The sequence below is a fragment of the Vicugna pacos genome, chromosome 6 (genome assembly GCF_048564905.1).
Source record: "Vicugna pacos chromosome 6, VicPac4, whole genome shotgun sequence".
Taxonomy (NCBI): domain Eukaryota; kingdom Metazoa; phylum Chordata; class Mammalia; order Artiodactyla; family Camelidae; genus Vicugna; species Vicugna pacos.
The window spans coordinates 9,866,382-9,884,315 of NC_132992.1; the positions used below are offsets into that span (position 1 = coordinate 9,866,382).

Below are 17,934 nucleotides of genomic sequence, written 5' to 3' on the forward strand. Positions count from 1 at the left end.
GGACTTGTGCAGGTGGAGGTGAAAATGCTGCGGACAGACAGGAGTCCTCCCTTTTCGAGCAGTACACCTTCTCTTTACTTCTTCCCATCCCTCCCCCAAAGATCCTACGGTAGAAACACTGAAACTGTGACTGTTTCAGGAAATAGAGTCATAAACAGAGAGAAAAAGGGACGTTTGCCAGTAGCCCTGAGTTTTTCAGTCATCCGGAAACTTGGGTTCTCCCAAACCCGAATCCTCTCCTGAAACCCTGAAGCAGCTGAGACATCACTGCGCTACCTTGTGGCAATGCTCAGAATCGCACCATCTCTTGGGAAGCTTGGCCGCACCCTGAATCCTCCAGGGTCGGAATGACAGAGTTTGTCTCCTTGCCCTCAGCCTGGCGCCCCAGTGTGAGCCCCAGGCACCTGCTGTTTACCTTACTATAGTAACCCCACTCCCTGCTGGACTGACTGGCCTCTGACCCATTGTTCTAGCTTTCATGTCTTACCTCCTTTATTAGACTCCATGGAATACCTTATATATTTGAAACCCAGAACAGGTTGTTTTAATACCCCTCTGCTCTGTAAGACAGGGTTATTTTCAGTAACATTCATGCAAAAATAAGTAACAATCACTATTTTCTTGACTTGTTCTTTAGTTTTAAAGCAATGAACAATTTGAAAAAGAATACATTTCCACTCTAAAGATACTCAAGTTCATTAGAAGTATTTCCTGCAAGAACCAAAATTTTGACTTACCAAACAAAATATCACACCCCCACAGTTCACCGTAAAATCTATTTGACTGTTTTTAACTTTTAAACACGAAAAACTCTAAGTGGTCACATAGGATAACAGAATTGAAGTTCTCAGGTTCTGTTTCTTTGTCTTTACAATCACTATGGTATCATTTTAAATTTTGAATCCGCTGTTAATGCAAAAACAGGCAGTAAGCACTATGGGATTTGGAAACATAAAACGACCAAAGTGAGTTGGGAGGATTCTGAACCATTAGACATTTGCAACGAGCACGTGCCACAGTCCACTACTATTAGGGGCCAGCTGCACAACTGGGAGGTCTCTAAATTGATGTCGATGGAGAACATTAATTAAAGAAGGAATAAAACTGCGATCATTTGAAGTTTACATATATGTTAATAAAACTCAACAGTAACCACAGAAGTTTACAGCTGTGACCAAAAAGCTATTTTTGTGGAGAAGGGGTTTTATTTTTTTTTTTATCACTGGCATTATATAGAATTGTGATAATGAAAGAGACACCAGCTTTTAGTAAGTTGTATTAATCGTTTTACACTCTATGGACAATGACCCCCTTATTGCCAGCTTTTAGGGTGGGCAGCTCCCACCTCCCCACCCATGGTCCACCGGTGACGTGACAGTAAGCTAGCTGGGGGCAAGGACTGCTGGTGTAGTCCACAGTTGCACAGTGTGTCTCCTGCACAAATGCAGCAGCTCTGAGTGTGGGCCCAGGTAGGGTCTCTGAGGATGTCCTCCCTTTTCCTGTACGTGCGGCTGATTTTCTTCACACACTTCAAATGAAGCAACGTGTCACAACAGATTCAGCACAGAAGCAGGTGAGAAGATCTAGCCACTTCCACTAAGCCAGGCATTAAAGAAATTAGCAAAATTTCTTTGTGAACCAATGTCCCTCTTCTGACTCACTTTTTTGTTGTTGTTTAGAAAATACAAGTTATTTCTCATAATATCATGTTATACATGTTAACATATGATGAGTATGTTGTTTTTAAAAGCATCAAAATTTTAAAATGTTCTCGGTTTTAGTCTCCAATCTGGTAAATACTGATAGCTGTATTCGATATAAAAAAGAGCTCTTTGAAATTTTAAATAATTTTTGAGAATGTAATGGTGTCCTGGGACCAGAAGCTTCGAGAACTGCTGTACTAACGCACTGCCTTAGACACGGCAGATGCCTTTGCACACTTGTTCAATGAGTGAGTGATGGAACGGATGGGCTTCGGCTGCTCCCAGGATTTGGAAGCTGTGGCTGGGACTGGAGGGATGGGGTAGGCACCCGTAGGTAATGGTGGTGGACACCAATGGAGGGGTACCACTAGAAGGTGAGGGCTGCCAGGGTCTAGGAGCAACTGCCAGCATTTGAAGCAGCATTGCCCCCCGCCACCGGCCACACCAGTGAGGTGAGTGTGGACCTCAGGCAGTGAGGTGGTAGCTCTGTGTCCTGGGGGTTTCAGGAGGCTCGCCGTCTTCTGTTCCCTTTGGTGCTGATGGGTGGGCATTGCCGGAAGCTGCCTCCCCTGTGGGAGGAAGCAAGCAGAATGCATTTCTAGGAATGGATCTCTGGCTGTCAAATCACTGGATGTGAGCACAATGGTGGGAGATGCCTGTAGCCTCAGGAAGGCAGACCAAGCTCTAGGTGCCTCTCCCTGCTCTGCCCTGAACAGCCACGGGAAGTCGCTTTGCTGCCGGCTGACTTGACCACAGGAGAGGGTGGGATGAAATGTTTGTGCCATGTCCGGCATGTACTGGATGCACAGTACATTAGTGGGTCCATTAGCAATGTCACTAATAATAATTAAAAAAAATAGTAAGCTGGGAGGGCCAGGGTGGAGGAGGAAGTCCTTCCTGGCCCCTGACTGGTGATAGTTGGATCTTGGTGTAGACCAAGCATTCTCAGCCTTGGCTCTGTTGACATTTTGTCCTGACTAATTCATAGCTGTGGGAGTATCTTGTCCATTGTAGGATGTTTAACAGCATCCCTGGTGTCTCGCCACTACATGCCAACAGCACTCTGTTTCCAGTACTGACAACCAAAACTGTCTCTGGACATTGCCGAATGTCCCTGGGGGGGTGTGCTTTGTAAAACTATCCTATGAGGTATAGATACTCAGACTTCTGGGGCGCCACTGTGGAATGCTTGCTTCCCTGCAGCAGCCCAAGAAGACGTCGCACCAGCCTCGTGCACAATGATCTGGTCCACCCCTTGCAGAAGGAATTCTGTCGAGACATTCTGCTGTCAAGGGAGCAGGAGGCCCCCTGACTCTGATCCTCATCCCCGAGGAACCTGCCCACTAACTGTGGCTGCTTCCCTCAGCTTTTGGACAAACTAAGATCCTGGGAAAGCAGTAGCTGACCAGCATGGGATTTGCTGAGGGAAATCTGGACAATACCTGGCAACTGGGAAAGGCTGTCCTGCTTTTCAACCTTCACCTTGGCTCTAAGGGCTTCCAGCTCCCAAGCCTCTACTGAAACAGAGTCTGGACCAGTCAGCAGCAGAACGGATGAGGAAAGGGAGGTATAGGCGCACAACGGAAGGCTGCAGGGACGGGGATGAGCAAGTCCCACCGCATGCAGCCGCGTGGGTGGACCTTACCAATGTGATATTGAATGAAAGAAGCCAGAAACAAAAGAGCACGTACTGTATGTTTACATTATTGAAAAGCTCCCCCCGCCCCAGAAGCAAGATAATCTATATTAAGGCACAAGGGTATGCAAGGGAGGCTTCTGGGATGCTGGCTCAAATTGTGAAAATTCATTGAGCACTTACTACATAAGCACTTTTCTAGATATATGTTGTACTTCACTAAAAAATTAAGAAAAACATTCTGGGCCAAAGGGCAGGAAAGCCTCTTCAGCAATATCCCTGCGAACTCAGGGAATAAAGTTCATCAGCAGTTCTGCCTGCATGGCTCTAAGTTATTATTATCTGTTTTGGACATGGCTTTATGAGTGAGATGTATGGAAAGTAATTAGCACTGTGGTTGACGTGCAGAATGCTCAGTGGATGGTGATAATAAATACTGCTAGTAAGTTATCAACCGACCTAGGATACAAAATAATAGTGAAATACAAAGAACAGTCCTTTTTCTTAAAGGAGAAAAAGAGGTTTTGGAATTTTCAGGTACATCTTTGAGTAGTAAGCTCCTAATTCTTTTTGGAAGTCCCTCCAAGCATAGTCTTGGAGGAAAGAAAAATCTAAGCCTCTCCCTTAGAGTTTCTAGCCCCTCATTAGTAACCAGCACAAAAACAATGTCCCAAACGCCAGTGTCATTTGACCAAACAGTCCAGTTCACATCATATGCATCATTGATCAATTCAATGCGCTGCTTAGCCAGGAACCTGGAATCCACCCACCTGATCAAGCATTTGGATCTCTTTGGCCATCAATCTAGTTTGTGAACTTAGAGACCAAACAGACGTGATTGCTATTGGATTCCTCAGTCGCAGAGTAAAACTTTGGCAGAAACGGCCAAGTCTGGAAAATGTGCAGTGATAGCTCTGTTTTAGACCTGACTGGAAAGAGGACTCTTCTGAAAGAGCCAGCAATTAGACAGTCTCAGCAAGGCAGAGCATTTCATTGCAAGCTGTGCCCCTCAACTGCAAATTAGACGCCAAATTAACTCTCAGGAAGATCTGAAACTCCTTCAGAGTATGCTCCACCAAAGAAACCTCAGCCTGACTTTCTGAATTGGATTTGCGAAGACTTCATTGCTAGCTGCAAGCACTTGGAGAAGACTTTTACTCCCAGAGTGGTTTCCTACAATTTCAATCCTGCTTACAAACGGCTGCAAGTCCCTTGTGACCTGGGGTGCCACCGACAGAGCTACCTGGTGTGCTACGAAGCAAGCTCTGTCCCACACAGTCAAGAACGCTTACATTCGTTGTGACAAACATTTAAAAAAGAAAATCCACGCCCATCTCCGGAGAAAAGGCAGGCTCTTACCTAGTTCCAGGCTTTGTCCGTGGACACTTGACTGGATAAAGATGCACAAAATCAAGAAAATAGAGACACACAGGGGATTTTCCATGTTTCCTGTCTCAGCCAGGGTCCGAGGTCTTCTTGCTAATTTCTGAAGCTAAAGAGACCAGATTGTCTATTGATACCTTGTTAGGGAAGACTGCTCATTAATAATTAACCTTCTAAACACGTTTTCTAGTGTTCACTTTCCTCGCTACCTGTAATCCCAAATCTGACTATATCTCATACCAAAAAAAAAAAAAAAGGTTGATTTACCAAAGGGTTTGTTTTTTTTCCAATTCTGATACATTTTGAAACTAAAATATTCTGTCATGTATTCTAACCTTCTCGGGCCAAGGTCATAGTTCCAAATTAATCAATTTTGTTAATGTGTTGTGCTTGGAAATGCTGTCAAAGGTCAGGGGTAGGTGGCTCCCACATGGTTGCCTAGGTCTCTCTCTGACAGCACTGCAAAGGGGAGGCAGGCTCTTGCCAGCAGTGTTTCAAACTGCAGGCTAAGCCCAGAGAGAGAAAAAGACTCTGCTATGAGGAGAGCCCAGAGGGTCTGTTTTCTGTTGAGTTGGGCAAAATTGCTGGTGCCTGTGGTCAGAGAGTTGTGGGCAATATTTCTAGAGCTGAAAGTGGCAGAAAACCTCTAACCTTAGTGTAAGAAGGGGCTGATGGAGGAGCAAAGATGCAGAACTGGATGCCTTTTCCGGGGGCCCCTGGAGTAAACATCCTGTTTCCTCCTCCGTGTTAATTAATGCTCCAGCTGTGTAGAGGACTGAGAAGTAAGGACATGCAGCAGAACCAGGCAGGGAAAATGTTTCTGTGTATGGCTCTTATAGTGTTCTTTGGGTCTCTATTTTATTTAAACTTTATTCATTTGTTCAGTTTTTTTTTGTTTGTTTATTTTTGGTTTTTTGCATACCTACGATGTGCCAGGCACTGTTCTAGGCACTTGGGATATACAAGTGAACAAAACAGACCAAGATTCCTGTCCTTGTGGAGCTTATGTACCATTGGGGATGGGAGGTGTCAGATAATAGATAATAGACATAATAAGTAAGAGATGATGTAGATTGGTAGAATGCAATCAGAGCTATGGAAAAAGGAAAAGTATGACTGAGTTAAGGGGGTTGAAGGAGGTAGTGATTTTAAATAGAATGGTCAAGGTGAGCCTTGTAAGAAAGTTGCACTTTGAGCAAGCATTTGAGGGAGCTGCCCTTGTGAACATCTTGAGAGCTTTAGGTGGCCAGAACAGCCAGTGCAGCCAGTGCAAAGGCCCTGAGACAGAAGCATGCCTGGTATGTTCCACAGACTGCATGGAGGTCAGTGATTAGGGAGATGTCATCATAAGGACTGGGACTTTCACATGAGATACGGGGAACCAGCCTGAGCAGAAGAGTGACACGGTTTTGTATTACATTTGTGAGGACCATTCTGTTTGCAAGGCTAGGAACAGATTATTAGTGAGCAGGGGTACAAGTGGGGGAGATCTATTGCAGTGACTGGTGAGAGGTGATGGTGGCTTGGTTCAGCATGGTAAGAGTAGAATTGGGGAGTGGTGGATGGGTGCTGATATGTTTTGAAGGTAGATGCAACAGGATTTTCTGACTCCTGGGATGTGGAGAAAGAGAGGGGTAGAAGATGACTTCAAGGATTTTGGCTTGAGCAAGAGGGACAGTGCTGTTGATATCAGCTGAGGTGGGAAAGGCTGTGAGTGGAGCAGGTTTGGTGAGTGGGAAGATGAGGAATTCAGATTTGGCCACGTGGAGCCTGAGATGCCTCTTAGACATCTAAGTGGAAATACTGAGTAGGCAGTTGGGTAACATGGTGACCATTGCCCGTATGAAACTGACTGACAAGACCACCAGAAGTTTGGACAGGCTGACCCTAGGGCAAACCTTAACACTGCTGTCCTGTGGCTGCACCTCCTTCCAGAGGACTGCACCATGGGGACCGTCCGGTCAGATGCATCATTTCTGAGCAGAGGCTTCTGCCCTGGTTCCTTGGCTGGCTCCATTCTACTTTGCACGGTTAAGCAGGAACTAAAGTTTCCACTTCTTATTTCCCAGAAAGTTGGAACCTAAAACCAGCTGACTATGCACTTTGGGCTCCTCTCCCCTGGGTCCACCTCATCTTTTGTCCTCTGAGTACTGCCGGGAACCAACTGTGCCCCCATCTCAGCCTGCAGATTAACTCACCAAGATACCAGTGAATCCAAGTGCCTCCAGGATCCGGGGTTTACTATCAGCTAGCTGCAAAATGTTATTTAACCTTAATGAATTCCATCTCCTCACCTGTAAAATAAGATACCATGAGCTGGAGATAATATTTTGAGGTGTCAACTTAATATATTTCTCCCAACCTCTGCTGCACACTCTCCCTCCCTCTTACAAAGGGTAAAGTAGAGAGAAGGCTAAATCTTTTGTCTTCTCAACCTTAGGACCTAGGGTAAGTGAATTCCAACCAACAAAGAGAAGCAAAAAGCTGAACATGTTTTAAAGGGATGTGAAGGAAGGAGTACCCTTACCTCCCCATCACTAGAAGGAGAGTCTGCTGGGCTTTGCAAGTGGGTAGGGGAGGGGGACATTTGTCTATGGGACAGAGGGGGCCGGTTCCTTGCTTCCAGAGGTAGTAAGAAGCCAAAGAGGAAACGTCTGTGTGTGTGTCAGCAGTGGGGCAAAAGATGCCCCTGTGCCTGGTGTGGGATGGGGGCAACAGGCAGCGCTGGTGCCGACAGGTCATGTAGATGGGGAGGACCAGCCCCTCAGTCAGTGGTCCCCTATGTGGACTAATGGCAGAGGACCAGCTGCTCACCCCTAACCCCAGGCCTGGGTATTGTGTCTGGTCTCAAACTGGCAGGGGGGGTAAGGTGAAGGAATCCAGGAGGGCTTGAAAAATAGGAGTTTGGAGTCATAATTCAGATGGGTTATAGAAAATAATGCTATTTCTTCCACATCAGAATCTGTGGACTGAGATTCACACCTCTGCGAGCATGGGTCTGTCATGAGTGTTGGAAATTTGTACGTGAAGTGCCCAGCCGAGTGCTTTGTTCAGAGTAGAATTCCAATAAATTATAGTGATTTATTTTGTAGGCAATATGCTTAGTAGTCAAGAATCCAGGCTCTGGAGTTAGAAAGATCTAGGTTAAGGTCCCTGGCCTATCACTTACTGCCTGGGTGACCTAGAGCAGGACATTAGTGATCTGAGCTCTGGATTTTTTGTCTGTGTAGCGGGACTAGGTATACTTACCTGATCAGGTTAAAGGAGGTGAGGTGAAGGGGTAAAGCCCATAGCAATCCTGGCAAGCAGGAGATGATAAATGGCAACTATTCTTACTATTTTTATAGCATTTAATTCATGTAGGGGGTCAAGGGGGTGTCCAGGAGGTAGATAAACAGTAAGACCACAGTGACAAAATTTTAGCCGAAAATGAAAAGGGTAGGAAAACAGAACGGGCTGGATCAGTGGTTCCCAAATCTGACTGAGGGTTGCAATCGGAGTCAGCCCTGAGCTCAGGAAGAGGGAGCCACAGGCCCGTCCCAGGAACAGTGAATGGGCACTTCCAGGCCTGGGGCCCCGACAACCTGCATTTGAAACAAGTCCTCCGGATTATTCCTGGTCACCCACAGTTTTGAGAACCATTGCCTCAGGGTGACGCTTGAATGATCTGTTGGGGCACAAGAGGAAAATGATAGGTCTTTCAGATTTCTCTTACACTACCTGCTAGAGGCTGAATGTTTGTGTCCCCCCAAAATTCATAGGTTGAAACCTAGCCCCCAAGGCGGCGGTAGATGGAGGTGGGGCCTTTGGGAGGTGATTAGGTCACGAGGCCAGAGCCCATGAATGGGACTAGCGCCCATATGAAAGGAATCCCAAACAGATCCCTGCCCCCTTCCTCCCTGTGAGGTTACAATGAGAATATGGCCATCTCTGAGTTCCTCGTTAGACACCAACTCTACAGGTGCCTTGATCTTAGACTTCCAGCCCCCAGAACTGTGAGAGATACATTTTATAAGCCACCCAGTCTATGCTATGCTCTTATAGCAGCCCAAACAGACTGACACCACCTTAGAAAATTTTGTTTATGTATATATAATGTTTATAATATACTTACACTATAACATTTGTATATAGTACTATGTAATATATTAATGCTATATAAGTTATAAGCAGATAAATATACCCATATATTTTGGGGGAGAATTCAAAAATTTTTTCAAACTGATAAAGGTGCTTTACTAAAAATGGGTGAAATTACAGACCAATATCACTGATGAGCATAGATGCAAAAATCCTCACCAAAATATTAGCAAATACAATCCAACAGCACATAAAAAAGATTATACATCATGACCAAGTGGGGTTCATCCCAGGGACACAAGGGTGGTTCAACATACACAAATCAATCAATGTGATACATCACATTGACAAGAGAAAGGTCAAAAACCACATGATCATCTCAATATATGCGGAAAAAGCATTTGATAAAATTCAACACCCATTTATGATAAAAACTCTCACCAAAGTGGGTATAGAGGGAACATGTCTCAACATAATAAAAAAAGTGGGTGAAGACTGCTGTAGAGGGACACGGTGGCCCCTGAGCCTCAGGGACCTGACTATAATGTGGGGATCTCATCAAAGCACTGGAACAGTCAGCAGATCCATTAGTGGGATTGAGTCATCTCCACACTCCAGAAAGCTCAGCAGCTACTGCAGGACTCTTCACTTCCCATGAACATGACCCTTGGCGCCTCCAGCAAAGTTATCCACGTTGCCCACAGTGGTAGAGCCCAGGGCTTGCTCTCATCTGCAATCCTCAATCCAAAATTATAATGGTCTCAGCGGTGGAGGGGGGGGTATTGCTCAGTAATAGAGTGCATGCTTAGTACACGTGAGATCCTGGGTTCAAATCCCCAGTACCTCAACCGGAAAAAACAAAAACTAAAGGTCTTATAACCAGATCCCTAAGAATTGCCCAGTTCATGCTCTCTTTTAATTTGAAAATCTTCTTGAAGAAGTAGAGATTTCAAGAGGCTGGGCTTTGATGACCTGGATGTAACCTTTTCTTTTAGTGTAATGGTGATAAGAAAGTTAATCAGGAGAAAAAATATTTTATAGAGATAAAGAGAGCAAGTCCCAGGAGGGAGAAGCCAGGGGATCAAGGTGACATTTTGTGGTGAGAGAAACAGGGTTTTATATTCTCAAATCAGCTTTTCTTGCTTTCCTCATCAGACACCGGGGATACCTGAGAATGGCAGACTCTTGGTGGAGTTCCAAGAAAAGGGCAGTGGAAACAGTAAGTTTTCGATTGCTGCTATTATGTCTCTCATTTTACAGTTGGGATTTAAGAGATGAAGAACTAGGGAAAAACTGTATTTTACCAGGAAAAACCTGAGGTAGGGGAAATCAGGGCCACCTGAGTCCAGGGTGTGATTTCTTAACCACTTAATCTCTGGCTTTTCTCAGGACTGCACTGAGCTTTCTTTCCTACACCTCAACCCCACTCCACTCCCTACATGAAATCTGTGAAGTATGCAGGATCAAGTCCTTGGAACATAACTGTCCTCTCCTACACCTGATTGGAGCCAGGCTGCTACCAGAAAAATGAACAAGCTTTTATTGGGTCACAGATCGATCTGTGTGGACATTCTTGTACCATGTGGGATTACAGTAAAAACAAGTCGGGACACTTCTTTGAACTGGCTTGGAACATGTCCTTACTGGAAAGGGGGTTGGCCTGAGGCCTAACCTTTTCCTTATCTGTTACTTTTTATTTTTTTTTTAAGACAAGTAAACACATGAAAGGTGAAAACAAGATTGTGGATGACGTTAAAACTGTGAAAGAATGAAGTGTTTCAAACATTTCAAGCAGGTATGTATTCGTCCAAGATCATCATGCCTGCATTGACTAACCTTTGCAGAGTAACCTCTGCATGGGCTCTGCCTCTGACTAGCTGTGTGACCTCCTGCAAATAATGTAACTTCTCTTTGCGCGGGTTTTCTCATCTGTAAACAGAAGGGTGAGGGTGAAATGGTTATTATATGGAATGTGTTTGTAACAACTATTGGCACATTCAGAGCCATTTGGTTTTTGTAACAAATGAAATAAAAATTACTTCTTCCATTTTACAGGTGAGAAAACTGAGACTCTGAGATTCCTTGTGTAAGGCTATGTAATCTCTGTAGACTGGATCTGAGGACTTCTAGGTCCCTCTGAACTGATACTCACTCACTCCCAAAATCTGAAGTGAAGAGCTAGGGAATAAAGAACTGAGGTCTCCTTCTACACTTATTTTTATGTTTTCAGCTTTATGCGGGCCCATTTATTCTCCCTATCAGAATTTCAGCTGCTGTTTTGTGGAACAGTGAAACTAACAAACAAAACACAAAAACCAGAGCTGTCTTTTTTTGGTGACTGGATACTCTGGAACCAACAATGCATTTTATGATGTTAGTAGTTCCAGTAGAATGGAAAACCTTTTGTCTCTGCATTATGCTTGTAAAGCAAAGGGAGGTAAAGATTTAACTTGGTTTTGAATAGCCAGATAAAGACCATTGCTGCCTCCTTAAAGTCTGACAAGGGCTTTCCCCTCCGTGGGAAAGAGGGTGGGCATAGAATGGACTCTGTGCCTACATCCTCCAGGTGCTTCGGGTGTTGCCTGGGCTTACTGAGGGGTGATCATGCTCGGCTCCTCGGGGAGACCAACCAAGATATGAACTGAATTGGCTCATTGCAGCAAACCAAGGGCACAGCTGGGGAAGGCGGGCCATTGGCACAGCAGCTCTCTTTCTCTGAATCCCAGTGCTTCCAACTATGGGGCAGCCAGGGGCACAGTCCTCATTCTCGCTATCAGGCAGGACTAGGGCATCACTCAGATCGAAGCGGCCCAAGCCTCTCTCCAGCAGCTGGTGCTTGCTCCAAAACACCCAGTCATCTCCTAAAAGCCTTCTGAGGGTAGCCAACGAAGTCCTTGGCTAAAGAAATCAGTTCCCAGTGATCTGCTTCGAGTGCTGCTAGTGACTCATTATTTTTCACAGGGTATCTTGTTGTCATGGTTAGTCATCGAGTCCTAGGCAGGCCCAGAAGTCAGGGGTTAACAGTTCAGGGGCCAACTCCCATAGATCTCACTGAAGCCTCGGGAACAATCCCATGATGATGCATGTATGATTATTTCCTTTATGCACAGAGGGAAACTGAAGCTCAGAGAGGTTACTGAGTCATTCAAATCCACACTCCAGTAAGTGGTGGAATGAAATCTGAACCATGTTTGTCTGAATTCAAAGCACATACAACAAAAATTAGTCCTGCCAAGTGCAGTAGGAATTGGCCACGAGAATGGATCTAAGGTTAAAAAAAAAATGGAGTTGTGTTGTGCTCCGGAACTGCTGATGAAGGTGTAGACCACGTGTTTATTGTTATTACTTTAAAAACAAATGTTCTAGAGCCTTTCTCAGCTGTTTACTGGAGGTAGCCTGAAACAGCCCATGAATCACAGCAGAAGATAGACGTAATGGAGACACTATGGTGGGATGGAATTACATAATTTATACATAGATTAACTTTCTCCAGTCAACAGTGAAAAAGACCAGCCAAGATGAGGGGACAGGAGTCTTCACCCATGAATCTTTGGCATGGACAGAACAGAGTGTTTGGCAGGAAATTGTCAGGGCAAGACTAACAAAAGACCTGATTTACAGACCAGCAACAGTCATCCAGTTACTCTTAAAACCATTTGGGTTAGGTCATGCCGAAGGGTCCTGCAGAAGGCAACAATGAGGTGCTTTGACATACTTTGATAATTCTGTTAAGACATAATATTTTTTTCAAAAAGTAAAACCATAACTCTCATTCAGATATAAAATTGAATCTATGGTAAGTATTTTGTTTAATTCACTAATGAGGAAGCTGGTAAGGATGTTATAACCAATTCAAAGGAGAAGAAAAAAACCCCACAAACTTATGTGGATAAAGCGATGTTGAAATGAATGGGCAAATGGCAGGGAAGTGGCTGGAACTTGTATAGGACAGCACAGAGGCTGCCTTTCACATCGCTGTTAGTTATCTACAATGCACACAGTTGTAAAATGCCTCAAGGGCAGTGGACGCTAGAATCAGATAACCCAGGAAGGTTGTGTGGTTTGTGGGGAGTGTATGGTTTTCTATTGAAGCACAAAATTTCCCCTGTAATTCCTATTGTTAAGAAGTGATAAAGGAAGTATTCAGCTGCAGAACTTTAAGATAACAGGTTAAGGTTCCTTCCAAGGAAAGACTGTCTCTTTTGGTATTTGTCTCTTGAGTAAGGGCTTTGTCACAGAGGACTGGATTTCCTTGCTGGCTTCTCTATTTTTTAGCCCCATTAGCAGGATAATTATTTAAAATCTTTGTACCTCAGTTTCTCCACTCTAAAATAGGGACAGTACTTTTTTTTTTTTTTTTTTTTTTACTCCATGGGGTTTAGGGGAAGAATAAATGAGAACAACCCATGGACGGTGCTTAGCACAGTGCCCAGAACAATACCTGTTGGCTCTTCTTATTTGTATTGATTATAGTTTTTCATCGAGCTTTTTATTTCTCCTACCCTTACATGTTCCTTCCCTGTCTCTTTTTCTGCCCATTTAACTGACTATTAATAACAAAGAATGGAACTATTTATAGTGTTTTTCAGAAAAAGTGTAGAGAGGGTCTATCCTTTCTGGTCTTGATTTTGAAAGAAACTGTGTAAGTTGTTATGCATTCCTTTGTATTAAAAAATAAAAATCCCCACTCTCCAGGGGGAGGGTATAGCTCAGTGGTAGAGCACGTGGTTAGCATGCATGAGGTCCTGGGTTCAATCCCCAGTACCACTGTTAAAAAATAAATTAAATAAAATAATTTTAAAAAGCACTCTCCAAAAAAAAAAAAAATTTGCTTTCTTGTTTTTTGAGTGATTCCCATCACCCTGAATTTAAACTGAAAAAATGTGGCTCCTTTTCTCAGGTCAGTGGCAGAGAAAATGGACTCTAATATGAGAAAGGCCCTCAGAGGGGGTCCTTCCAGGAGAGCTGGGGACAGGACCCACCGCCTGGAGAGGTGACTTTCAGGAGTCAGGACTAGGAACTCACTGGTAAGTCTATCCCTGGTCTGAGTCCTCAGACCCCAGGGGTCATGTCCAAGGGCTGAAAGTCTGTGCCCTGGGGGGCAGTGTGTACCAGGCACCAGAGAAAATTGACCAAACAGCTCTTTCCAGAGTAGTTGGTGCAAACCTACCTTTGGGAAGTTTATTTTTCTCCCTTTGGGTAGGGTGGAGAGAGGATCTCTTGAACTACAAAAAGGAATTCCTGGATGTTTCCAGGTCAAGATACCTGCATGGATTTGACCCTGTTGTCAGCAAAAGCCCATTAACAATTCCCATGAAGTAAAAATAGAATCTGAGTAATAAAATGAAATCTAATCTTTGTTTTTCTTTTCCATTGTACTTAGACTAGTTTCACTTCCTCTTAGGGTGCCTCGTGCAGAGGCCTCACACGCAGTTCCTGATGTGAAACTGCTGCCCCTGTCACCTGGGCTCGCGAGCCTCGTGCAGAAGGCCCGCGCACGACGCCGCAGTTCAAGCTGGCACGCGGGCCGTGTGCCGACGCTGCGCGGGGCGCCTCGCACCTGCGCCTGCGCCTGCGCAGTGAGACCCGCGCCCCTCCCTGCGGTCGCCAGCCCTGTCAGGCGGCCCCGCTGCGGGCCTGCCGGGGGAGCGCGGACTCTACTGTGAACTAGCAGGTCTCCATTTCTCTAACCAAAGAAGAAAGGTTTCCTTGGCTTCTGAACCAAACTCAGTCTCATTCTCTCGAGCAGCCCCGGGAAGAGAGACCCGTGTCGGGGCCCCGCTTTCAGTTCTCACGCCTTGAGAAAGTGCCAGATTGTTCAGGTGAGCCCCACAGGCGCCCTCCCCTTTCCTTAGCGGCCTGCGTGTTGCAGGGGAGAAGGCAGTGGAGCAAGCGCTGGCTCTGCATGAGCTGGGCTGGGGAAGGACGGTTACCTCTAGGCAAGGTTCAGGGAAAGGAAAAGGGAAATCTTGCTGCGTCTAGGCTTCCTTTAAATTTATGGCCACTGGAGTGATACTGTGGAGAATGCCATTTTTCACTCCACAATTCCACTCCTATCACCTAATCTGACTGTCAGGCTGAGCTGGGTGGGGGTAGGGGGTACTCTGGAGAGCGAAGCATGCTTTCCATGCCTTAGGAAATGGCGATGATTAGATCTCAGAGGTCAGCCGGTGTGTAATTGGGATCTTGGGGCTGGGAGAACACAGTCAGATTTACACAGGGCTTCTTGCCTCTAGGGACTCTTTCTTTTTGCTATCATATCATCTCTGGAGCAAAACTGCTTGTTTTAACTCTTGGTAGAAAAGTAACTTCCCTTGTCCGTTTTTCACATGCGATGTATAAACGAGCAAAGAAATGGTAGACTGTTAGTACGTGTTGCACTAGCCACTTTGGGCCACACTTGGTGCCATGGAAAGTGATGTGGATTTGAGGGTAGAAGATCTGGGTTTGAGTCCACTTCTGCCTTGGGTAAGCTGTGATGTTTCTCCAGTGGGGATAGTGAAACCTGTGATTCTCACCTCACAAGGTCATGAGAATGAAGGAGGGTAAATGTCCAAACATCCTTAAGCAATAAAAGGACCCATGTGAATTAGAGACTCCACACTGGGGTATTAAGGGGGTGAGTGTATTTGTGGGACATAAAGATGTTAGGTGATTTGGGGATGCAAGCCATTTTGCTTCCTGACCTCAGAGCAGGACATCTGTCATCATCACAGGGTCCTGGGGTGGCCATCAGCCACCGGCAGAGGGAAAGGTGTGGTTCCTAGCAGGTCGGGACTCTCCTAGAAGCACAGAGGGAGTGCTGAGGTGCCCACCTTAAGTGGTTTATGAGTGTTGGGGAGGAAGAAATTTTCCTCTACCCTCTGAGGTTCTTCTGGCTGGTCTAAGAAATAAATTGACGTGAGACAAATGGAAAAGCAAGTGTTTGGTAAACAAAGGTTTACTGGGCCACACAGAGACAGTGGGACACAGAGTAGACTCTGATCTCCAGGCCCATCACAATTAGCCCATATTCTTTGCAGAGATCTCTGGTGACAGCACTGTTCTGGAAACTGGCCCTCTATATAAATTCTTTTAGGCAGTTATGGGGCATCAGAGTTTCTTCCTGAGTCTTTTGGGCTTTGATTGTTTTCAGCTCGAAATAATCTGCATGCCCAAGAGACATTTTGGGGTGGCAACTTTTGCTCCCCTGCGTGGACTTCAGCAAGGAAGTCAATATGTGAATGGGCTACCTAAGAAAAATCATTTCTGCAGGCTTGGGAGGTTGGGGTCAAGGGTAGCTGAGATCTGGTGGCCTGAGGGCTGTTGCAATGAGAAAATTCCTGAGGACCTCACTCTTACTCCCTAGCAGATATAGCCTGGGATGTTTAATTATAAACAATGTAAGGAATTTTACAGTGAAGCTTATTTTAGGCATCTCTTTGACCCTTTTTGCTGGCCCCTCCTGTCTTCACTGCCCCTACCTTTGACTGAGTTCAGAGCCCTAGAACTGCCTTCAAAATCCTCCAACCCCCAAGAGAAATCTCTGCTTGGGTCTGTTTTCTCCCTGAAGACCCACAAGGAGAGAGCTCTGGATATACGGGTGAGATCCTCCGAACAGTGTGAGAGGACAGAAAAGAGAAGATGTCAAAGGAATGAGCCCTGAGAGTTGCAACATGTAGAAGTCAGGAGGATGCGGAGGGACCTTTCTGCTTTTGCCAAATTATTTCTTAAGAATAAATTCTTAGTGGTAACATTTCTGGCTAAAGGGTGGGAACCATACAGCTATAAATAAACGTATGAGTCAATTTCTGGGCAGCTTCACCATCATTGGATATTAGCATTCAACTTTTTGCGGGGGATTCTTTTAGAATATGTCAATTGTCATCTCCAGAATGCTTTCATTTACATTTCTTTGATTTCTAGTGAAAATGAACATTTCCCCACTGTTTGTCTCCTGTTTTTCCCTTATGGGAATGGTCCTGTCTTTTACCTATGTATCTTTTGGAATCTTGACTTTTATTTAACAAATTTGAATTAGCTATTTTTGATAGATCTTAATTCTTTGTAATGTTTGATAGAAATATTTTTCCTCTTTCAAAAAATCTTTAGCAGTGTTTTTTGTTTGTTTGTTTTTTTGTGGTGCAATCATTTAAATAGCCTCAAAGCTGAGAAGGTTAAAATTCCTCCAGAGAGGTGATCAACACTTTTTTTCCAATTTTCTGCAAGTTCTTCCATAATTAGATTTTATAGTCAAATCTTTAACCAACCAAAGCTTATTTTGGTAAATGCTTTATTTTTAATAACTTTTTCTATTATAAAATCAATAAATGTGTGTTATTGAAAAATAAGAACATGGCAAAGAGGATCCATAACTCCACTATGCAGAGATAAGCACTGCTGACTTATCACTGATTCCTCCAAACTATTTTCCTGTTTATGTGTTTATTTTTTTTAAAAGCAAAGCAACTGCAAGCATACTGTACAAACTCTTTAATAACTTGTCTTAGCAACATATTAATGACATATTTCAGTGGCATTAGATGCTCTTAAAATATTGTTTGAAACAGCTGTGACATATTGCACTCTATAGATGTAGCATTGTTGGCTTAATCCTCTATTTTTTATTATCTCTCATGTGTCTTAAGATACTGCTATTATTAACAGTGCTGGTATAAACATACTTAAGCATAAATCTTGATCCCCATTTCTGATCACTTCCTTTGCTTAAATTTCTTAAAGTGGAATTGCTGAGGCGAAGGTTATAAATATATGTACATATGTTTTTTGCCTTTTCACGTATACTGCCATGTTAAGTAAATATATCATTTTAAGTCCTCATCAGCAGTGAATGTGTGTGCTCACCCTCCCACCTTATCTTCCTTCTTGTTAATATTAACTATTAACATTTCTAAACTTTCATGCTCAATTGATAAGCTGAAATGGTATGTGTATATTTTAATTTTTTTTACTAGTGAGTTAAAGATGAATTTATCATCACCTCCGTTTTTATTGGCTATTTTCTCTCTTTATGAATTACCTGAAAACGGTGTTTATGTATTTTATATAGTAGTTTATATATTTTTATATATTTTTAAAATTTGGATGCTCATTAAAATTTTTTAATAGTTTCAAACACAATATAATGAATAT

At 44.1% G+C, this 17,934-nt stretch overlaps 2 protein-coding genes across 11 annotated transcripts in view; one reads left to right on the forward strand and one right to left on the reverse strand.

Annotated features, from left to right (window-relative positions):
• LOC116277994 (uncharacterized) overlaps positions 1–17,934 on the forward strand; it is a 246,210-nt gene that overhangs the window by 132,359 nt on the left and 95,917 nt on the right. For 9 of the 10 annotated variants that reach the window (XR_012073273.1, XR_012073275.1, XR_012073274.1 and 6 more), the window contains exon 1: positions 14,415–14,624. The gene's annotated coding sequence lies outside the window, so the exon portion shown is untranslated. Of the gene's footprint in view, positions 1–9,957; positions 10,022–10,511; positions 10,598–13,702; positions 13,830–14,414; positions 14,625–17,934 lie in introns of those variants that run through there. The other variant, XM_072962343.1, reaches the window with a different exon arrangement.
• Positions 1–17,934, reverse strand: part of LIPC (lipase C, hepatic type) — a 150,072-nt gene that overhangs the window by 126,858 nt on the left and 5,280 nt on the right. The window contains exons 2-3 of the mRNA XM_006210975.4: positions 6,921–7,016; positions 4,699–4,831 (exon numbers count right to left, since the gene is read on the reverse strand). Of these exons, the coding sequence (XP_006211037.2) occupies positions 4,699–4,783 (85 nt within the window). The 5' untranslated portion in view covers positions 4,784–4,831; positions 6,921–7,016. The remainder of the gene's footprint in view (positions 1–4,698; positions 4,832–6,920; positions 7,017–17,934) is intronic.